Genomic DNA, 9,727 nt, shown 5'->3' with positions numbered 1-9,727 from the left:
AAAATATGATATGACGGTAAATAATAATAATAATAATAATAATAATAAAATAAAAAAAGATTGCATTTATGTAGCGCTCTATCATATTATACTGTATTAATATACGCTCTGAGTGCTTTATACTAATCACATAATCATACACACAAGATAAAATATTTCACAGAAGCAAGAAAATCCAGTTTAACCACATAAAGAAGAACTTTCACTACCATTCATTAACTATTAACTATACACGAAAGGGCAGTGGAAAAAAAGTAAATATATATATATATATCATGTACATGTATGTTTTAAAAAATCAGAAATTACTAACACACTATAACTAACAATTGAACAAATGAGTCTTGGACAATCACTTAAACCTATCAAAATTTGCTGTTTCTCTAAGATCCTGGGGCAAGGTGTTCCAGATTTTTGGGCCAAAAAATGAGAAACTTCTCACCAAAAGATCGTAATTTTATTCTAGGGGCTCTGAATTTTGCTGCATCTGTGGATGACCGTAACTGACGAGATGGAACATACAGAGTTAACAGCTCAGATAGATGGGATGGGGTTTTATCGTTTAGACATTTAAAACAGATGGTAGAAGCTTTATATTGGATTCTTTTATCAACTGGAAGCCAGTGCAGAGCTTTGAACATTTTTGATGCAAGATCTTTCTTCTTTTTCTTCAGCACTAGTCTTGCGGTGTCATTTTGGGCCACTTGCAATTTCCTCATTTGTTCACACGAAATACCATACAGAGCAGAATTACAGTAATCAAGTTTTGACAAGACAAGAGAGACAGAGAGCATGCATGCAACATTGTATAATCGTTTTCCTCCTAGACTAAAGAAATTTAGACCGGTTTGCTTTCTCGGTGAATTGCCAGATTTAGTAAGTTTTGAAAGTGAAACTATCAATGGCAATCAATGGGACAAGTGCAGGTGCCCAACTTAAGTCCAGCTAGCTACATACATTTACAGATTACATGTAACTCTACCACTTCACCAGCCCACCACTATCTATGGTTCTTAGAAAAAAATTATTTTCAGACCTAACAACGAAAGGTTTAATTGCGCATTATCGAATTCTTTGAGGAGGCGACATTCCTAGGTCAAGACAAATTAAGGCGCTGAGGACATAGCCTTCTTTTACTGACTATGGGTGTTTAATACTTTGCGCAACCACCAACGCTTAAGGCCAGTGGTCATTTAGGTGGCGGACTGTTCCGAACCTGCTAGTCAGGGCCAACCTGGGCTCAGTGGGATACATCACCCCAACAGAAAAATTGAGATATGGAAAACATGTACTCGATAACATTGGCTGTTTCATATATAAATATATAATAATACTTTACTTTTTAACTTTTTTTTTGGTTTTTTTTTTTTGGGGGGGGGTTAGATATCTAAGTGTATTACGGCGCTGTCAACTGCATAAGGTCATAATTTATGAGCATTTAACATTTTCAGATGGTAGGTAGGAAGTTTTGAATTTGCCCGGGTAGTGATCGAAGCCTACTCTTATCGATTTTGGACCACCAAAGGGTCTAAAACGCGCGTAACTTGCAAACGGGACCTCAGAAATTTTTCGTCCTTATCCATGAAAACTAGGTGTTAGATTTTACCAACCATATAATCAGAGGTGTGGCTGAAAGAAGGAGTAGCATTAGAAGTGTTGCAGAAAGAGCCAGGAGCCCAGAGGAGCGGGCAAAGAGGGGTGGCGAGAGGGGGCAGAAAGTGGAGACAAAAGCCAAAGACAGAACATTGTTCGAGAGCAGGAAAGGAGGAGAAAGTTGGACATTTTAGGGAACAAAATTTTCAGTCGTTATCCGGATTCGAACCCGGGACCTATTGAACGAGGGGCAAACACCGCATCCTCTCGACCACGAGAACCCCTCTTTTTTTAGTTTTTCGATCCAGCGGTCTTTGGAGTTCTAGCCCTATGGCCTGAATATTTTCCCACAATATTATAAGATACGGTTAAATGATTGATTGGACTATCACTAGTATCACACCTTTTGCGTGAGAGAGCATAGCCGCTACACAAAATTTGCCGGTAGATGCATTTGAAGAAAAAAAAAAACAACCACCCAGCAGATCTCTATACTTAGCAACGCGCATCGAATCCTCGTTTCGTTCGTACCCCAAAGGGGGCCCGGAGCCATATTTTGAAAAAAAAATTAAAAAATTCACCAGCACAGCATCAAGTCGTGTCTGGAAGTGCGGTGGTTTCTGTGTCTGTTTCATGCTTTTCCGAAGTGAAGAATATCATAATATTCCCTGTTTTCCCTGTATCTTTGTCGTATAAAAACTCTATGAAACTATGTTGTCTATGCTGTTCTCTTGTAGTCCGTTCCGAGCCATGATACATGCACTCGTTGTCCCGGTTTTGCCCTCTTTATCATCATCATCAAGGTATCCAAGGAGAGTGGCTACATGTGGGGTCACGCCCGACAGCTATGTTGCGCCAGCAGACCGCTGAACTGTCGGTCGCCGACCTTTGTTCCATGGCATCTTGAACGGCTCGCAGGGGGGTGGGAAAATTTACTGCCACTACTGATTATGACAGACTGAATGCGATTTTGCACGCACAAATAAAATACGCATTCGAACTATCTGACACGACGATGGAGAATCTAGGCATTTCCGCGGCCGGTTTTGCTTTTGGGGTGAACTTACAATTCGAACAGGCAAATAATTGCTTAGTCAGTAGATCTACATCTCTTTACACAACTTGTACACCCCTATCCCTATACGGCCCACACAACTGTTCAAATACGGATAGAACTCTTATGAGGTCGAAGAGAGACAGGTATAAAATTTAGGAGAAATAAATCTTCAGGCTAAGATCTCATTAAGAGAGAGAGAGAGAGAGAGAGAGAGAGAGAGAGAGAGAGAGAGAGAGAGAGAGAGAGAGAGAGAGAGAGAGAGAGAGAGAGGGACTGCTGACAAAACAGGAGGAAAAACGAGCACAGGTGAACCAAAACAAAACAAAACAAAAGAAATACATGACGAAACAGAGTACCTGACGAACACACGGGTCCTGCCAAACACGCATAGCACACTGGGGCAGTGCTGTTCTCTATTGGCCCAGTAAGGTCGAGATAAGGAAAAAAAGTTACTGCATTAAATTAAGCTCAGCTCGTACCTGCTTCACTTGTGGCTGAAATTTGTATCAAGAAGGGTCGCAATAGCTGGGAATCTCGATGTTCAGGGATGGATAACGCTGCTTTCGACGAAGATACGAAGCCAGTAAGATCATCATCATCATCATCATCATCATCATCATCATCATCATCATCATCATCATCATCATCATCATCATCACCATCTGTTGCTGCAGAAGCAACAGCAGCAGCAATAATTACCAGAAGAAGCAATAATAGTAGTAGAAGTAGTAGCAGCAGTATCAGCAGTAACAAAAACCACAGCAACAGCAGTAGTAAAGTGCTGCTTTGTGTCAATTTTGAATTTCTTATTCAGTTTTAGATGGATTTTCAGAAAAAAGATCATACGTGTGATGGTGTATAATACGTTTGTTTGAAATATTATTGCAAGGAAACAGAATAATTTCAATTGTGTGCGTTGTTCGCATATCAACTCGTCATCATCATCAAGTGAAAGATCTGCAACAGAAATCGGCGATCACGATTCACAATTCAATCATTTGCTCGAACGCTCTCTAAAAGTTAAAATATTATGATATTATTATCCTGATCTTTCCCCGTCACCGATCTATTCCGATTTTCCAAGTAAATTGCTGAGGGTCTACCCTTGCCTCGCTTATGCCTGCAATCTTACCCGTGAGTGCTAGATAGATTTTTCAGTTGTCTCAGAGACTGAATTTATTGTTTTATCTTTAATCAGAGAGCGACCCACGTGGGCTTCGTAAAGTTCTACCTCATTTGATGTCTTTTTCTTCCAAGAAATTCTCAACAGTCTCCTAAGTAAAAACGCATTTTCGGTGCTTCTATTTCCCCCCCACTGTCTTTGGTGGCTGTACAGAATTCACAGCCGTATTGAAACGTTGACCTCACTTAGCCTTTTATAACTTTGATTTTGATAGTCATTGAGATATTTCTGTTTTTCTGTTTTGGGTTCATTTTATTGAAACAATTTTTAGCTGCAGCATTTTGTTGTTTTATTTCTGTGAAACATTTGGCATCTGGTATAATGTTATAATCATTATTATGTCCTAGATGTCGTAATTGCTGAACTTGCTTGACCGTTTCACCTTTGCTTATGAGAATATGCTTGTATCTATATAGGGCTGACTGGAGCATCATCGCTCCTCGGCCTTTTGGCTAAAATCAAAGTGTAGTATATATATTCCCGACTTTTCGGTCTTGCGCTTGATACGGGGCAGATACTACAGAAGTTGCAGATTATGTCCAGTTGATGGCAATGTCCTCTTTAAAAAAAGACTGGCTTGTTTTGTTTTTTCCTTTCGATTTGTTTGTTTGTTTGGGTCTTTGGGTATTTTTCAGATACATACATTTAACCCTTTGTTAGTGCCTACGTTGGGACGAGCATGACGTTGGCGGTACAGTTTGGCTGGTAGTATAACGGAATAGCGCAGATCGCCATCTTTATTAGCGGTGTACGCTAGCCGTACTGGTCAACACTAGAGACAATAATATGTGGCCTGTCGTGACTCATCTAGGTCTGTCTTGCATGATTGCCACGCGCACGGGGTAAATGAGTAGCAACGAATTACATGTACAGCTCAGCAGAAATTAACGTGAATTCAAATTGAAAACTTCTGCCGGATCGGAAGCTAAGCTTTATGAGTCAAGGACCCTGTAGACATCCAGTGCTTTTACTCGGTACTCGTAAATCCTAGGGAAATCTCAGACCTTTCAGGTAGACTTGAGTGTGAGCCCTTACAATACAACATCCTCACAGGAGCCCGCGAATCTTTTTGGTAATGAGGCTGATATCAAGCGATAACAGACATTTTGCCACCCGGTCAAGGTGGCACAGTTCCTTTGAAATTTCACCAGTCGACTTTAAAATGTCATTTCAGTTTCTTTTTAAAAAATCAAATATTTGCCAAAGCCCAAAAATAATGATATTTGCATGATAAACTCAATTATTAAATAGGAGCAATTCGGGAACAAACGCCGGAAATAGTCCACACTCACAGAAACGTGTGTGTGAGAAAGATAATATTATAAAGCAGCCACTGTTGGGTTCCGTGCACTGTGTGTACTGTACCTCTGATGGCTAGTTCGCTGGTGGTATATTGGGGCAAAATTATAATAGTTTGATGAGTACCGTAAAACTCAGACAGTTAGCGGATGGCGGATGGCTGTGTAAAGCAAATACTATTTGTAAATAGGCGTGCACTTTCCATTATAACAGTATTCAAAAGCAATACATTATTGAAGGTCGTTTTCTGAATGTGCTATTTAAACTGTGTCGTTGGTATATTTGATATTGTTGATACATGTTTTTTCGCCATTCACTTTGAGACCTGAACATTAGTCTATATTCCAAAGTACTTTTCACGTATGTACAGCCCTATGTTAAAAGGGTCTGGTGATATAACGCACCCTTGTCTCACTCACTCGTATGCTCTAAGAGAGAAGATACAAAAATGCCCATACTATCAGTTTGTAGGAGACCTACCGTTTTGGGCTGAATTTTAAATCACCGCTAGCTTTGACATCGGATTCGGGGATTCGTATAATCTGAGAGAGTTTTATTCATATACGTGTACTCTGTCACTGCCCATTAGTTAATGCTGTTTTATGAGGGTACAGAAGATAGTCATAACTGCGTTAATTTAGCCCCTCGCAAGTCCCACTCTGGGGAAAGATAGGCCTTATCTTTGCCCATCTGTTTTCTGATGCAACGATGCAACCAATACATTTCCTCCGTTCTTACCGCGAAACCGAGTTCCATTATTCTTTTCCTCTCTTTCTTTCACGCTGTTGCTCATGGAATTGTCAGTCAGTGACTATAATTGCTCACAGCTGACAATAGCAACCAATATAACGCAAACATTTTTGTCGTTTTGTATTTAACACTTCTCTAAAGGACGCCATACGAGGTGACAATTTGCAAAGACAGGTACTCTGAAGGGTTTGATGAATACGTTACTCTACAGAACAGTTATTTTAAAACATTCCACATGACCTTATGCAGCAGCGAGCACCGTAAAACACTTACGCAAACAAAACAATTTAAAATGAAGCCTGGATCTTCTAATTAGCAATCAGATCAGTTAAAGATTTTTACATGATTACTATTGATTACTTCCCAGTAGAGATAAAAGTGTCTTTCAAAACAAAACAAAAAAGAAGGTCACTTCGTTTACCTTGATCCTATAAACTATAATGCAGGTGAGATGAGAGTATTGAGAGATTAAGCTACGCATTCTTATGAAAAAAGGCCAACTTTTTAGGCTGAAAAGAAATTCTACCACACACTCATGTACCTGTACTGGCCATTAAAAAAAAGGATACCGCGTTTTGATTGTGTAGTCTTTTGATACTTTACACTTTTCCTGTCACGAGAGTAATACTAAGTTCCCTAAAAAGTAGACCATGAATTATAAATAATACTAATTTTTAAAAAACTACGACCCAAAAACAACACACACACACACACACACACACACACACACACACACACACACACACACACACACACACACACACACACACACACACACACACACCATTTTGATGCTTCAATTTGTGTTCTAAGTAAAAACTTTAAAAACTAGAACATTGGCATTCCCCCCCCCCCCCAACCATGTGAGGGCATCTTTTCTATAGTGCGGTCAAAAATTCGTGACGGAACTTATCCTCAAATAATATCTGTATAACGGATGAATCAATGTCACCCCTACTTTGGACAGCAGTTCGTCTCAATTTGTCTTAACTTAATCAAATTTTTCCGCAACAATTGCGGCTAGATTAAAAACCTTTCTTCATAAATTTATATAAAATACTAGAAACTTCCTTCATTCGGAAAATACATGTAGAATGTTCACAGCACTTCCTGCTCCTCTCACGCATATGGGTTACGTCACAGCTAACAAATGACACGTTTCAGTGGCCAAACTAGTTACAAGAAATTAAATTTATTATGAACACATATTTTGCTCTTAAAGTTCTCAAAGCATACCTTCAATAAAGATAATCTTAGGACTGAAAAAAAAAAATGTCGGACTTGCTTTTAAAAGCGATATCGTCCCAACTGTAAACCTTTTAAAATCAGTAGAAATAGAAACCACCCTCTAGGATTTTTATTAGTATTTATTAGGGAATTTTCTAAAAAAAAGAACTAACAGGTCTTTACAAAAAATATTGATCTGTTAAGACAAATTGATAATCTACAAGTCACAGTGAAAAAGCTGGAGAGTTTATGTTTTACAGTTGAGGAGATATTTGACAATAATTCGCCCCACGAATTTTTGACCGCACTATAATTCCTTTTTATGACACTTTGGTTTTTGTTTACAAAAAACATCTGAAAAATTCCTGTTCATTGTCACCCAAAAAAGATGGTAGATTTAACTCAACATCAGAGAAATCGGGCAATCGTCGTGCACTGCGCGTATCTCATGTTTTAAAGGCATTTAACGTCAGTTTTTCGGTGGACGTTGAATGTCTTGGCAACAGTAGAAACGGATACGTTAGAGGAGAACATACAGATGGCTCGGTGTTTCTAAAGTTGTGTTAAATCTGCTACGTGTACCACCATTTTCGAAATGACAGTGATCATGTGTTGTTGCGAATTTTGATCAACACAGAACGAAACTTCATTGATTAAAAACAAAAACACTAATTCAAGCAGGAGAATATTGTTTTTTCAACACTACCTACTTTTTAAAAAAGAGTACATGTACTTAATACATGTATAACTCGCCTGAAAGGAAAAGCGTAAAGACTCCAAAGGCTAGATTTTTTTTACACAATTAAAATATGGTGCCTTTTTTATCGCCAGTATAGAACATTCGTACCACCGAAAAATATTTAATACAATTTATATATTTAAAAAAAAATCTCCTACCTCAATAATTGAACTGTGTTCCCACTGTGATGTCTTTATTTGTATTTTTGTTTTGTTTCGTTTTGTTGTGTCTGATTTTGCTTTCTTTAATTATTATTTTTTTGGGTCCGCATTCTGTCAATTTTGGATTCCGGGTGTCATCTTTGCAATTATCTTTACATACAGTTTTAAATATCACGTTTGTCAGGGATTTGTTCTCGTCTCAAAAGAGGAGACAAGAGAAAAACTTTTCTTTGAAAACTTTAGCAACATGGTTCACGCAAAGTGTCGGAAGATATTATATTGCAGAGCATTTCATTTGTTTTTTAAAAATAGTACTAGCATCGAGTAAATATATTACTGCAATTTTTATATTATCTCTTTTTACGACACACGATCGACGTACCAGTGGCTAGTTCCGCTTATCTCATTTTTTTTCGACCTAATTATTTATGCTTGCTTCACGACCTGAAAGAAAGAAAATAACATATTATAGGGGCCTTTATACATATCATTATAGACCTCTTGCTAGGCATGTGTCATTTATTGAACAAAAAGATCAAATTTCCTCTTCTGCAAACATGACATGCAGCTAATGTATAGCGCATTGTTGTCAGAATCAAAGCAGGGATCTATACCTAATTTGGATATCTGTGCGTCGTGCATGACATGAAGTTAAAAACATCGGTGGGCCGCTGACCTATAAAAAGGAGAGGTAAACACGTGCGTGCTTCGAAACCTCCACTTCAGCGTGACAGCAGCAGTTTCCGTGAACCAATAACGGGAAATCCTTTCTTCAACACCATGAGAGTTGAATTTCGAAATGTGTCAGGGGAAGCACAATGAATATGTTACACGATTGTAAAGTAAGAGTCTAATTATCTTCATGTGATTTTGAAGTATGTTTTCTGAAAGCTCCGCTGAAGCTGAGGCAGAACTGCTGTCGAAGGACTTGACGAAGGTAACGAAACTAGCTTGGACAGTGTTTTGGTGTAGAGAGACTAAAGTAAGGCAAAGTTCACAGGCAGGTGTTTGAGTCGTGTGTGTGCTGTGTGTACGTTGTTTGTGCGAGGTAGCCTACACCTGTTGCATTTACTCATCCCATTTTGTAGCATCCCGTTTAATAGATGTGTGTTCATTGTTCGATCTTTTGAGTAACGATTTTCAAAACAATAACACGGCAGTCTTAATATGTAGAAGATAAGAAGGTGTGAAGTAAACAATTCAACCAGCCTGTGGAATCACACAGTCATCGTACTCATACCATGTCAAGCGTGGGTTAACAGGTAGGCCTGACCTTAAATAACATACTGTACTGGTACAAGGTGTTCCGCCTAGCTGTGTTAACGTACAGCTGTGTCAGACAAAAATGGCTTTGCGTGTCTTACTTGTTTCTGCTTTATCGTTGGCGGCCCATATCAAGGGGTTTAAATGCGAATCTGCGGTTTACTGACTGTTTCAAGTTGCCATATAGACGATCACACTCCTATTATGACTCCTAAAGCCACCTAAGAGTCAAAGCGGAAGAGGGCGCCGAGTGTCCTTTTCCCGTGTGGGGTTAAAAACAATCCCAAAAGCGTTTACTGATCTAACGTTACACACGAAGGCAACAGTGTGTTGTTACTAGATTAGAGCTATATCTAGTTCAGTCGATAAAGCACATTACTTTATAGCCTAGACCAACAGCACCTCGTGCCGGAAAGTGTGTGTGTGTGTGTGTGTGTGTATGTGTGTGTGTGTGT

General features: G+C 38.9%; 1 protein-coding gene across 1 annotated transcript in view; it reads left to right on the top strand.

Moving 5' to 3' along the window:
- Positions 1 to 8,438: 8,438 nt before the first annotated feature.
- Positions 8,439 to 9,727, top strand: part of LOC101861704 (organic cation transporter protein) — a gene marked incomplete in the record, with an annotated part of 24,627 nt that continues 23,338 nt past the window's right edge. The window contains 1 exon segment of the mRNA XM_005090292.3: positions 8,439 to 8,946. Coding sequence (XP_005090349.2) covers positions 8,887 to 8,946 — 60 coding nt within the window.

Source organism: Aplysia californica, unplaced genomic scaffold (genome assembly GCF_000002075.1).
Source record: "Aplysia californica isolate F4 #8 unplaced genomic scaffold, AplCal3.0 scaffold00015, whole genome shotgun sequence".
Lineage (NCBI taxonomy): Eukaryota > Metazoa > Mollusca > Gastropoda > Aplysiida > Aplysiidae > Aplysia > Aplysia californica.
This window is presented reverse-complemented; position numbering and strand designations above follow the sequence as displayed.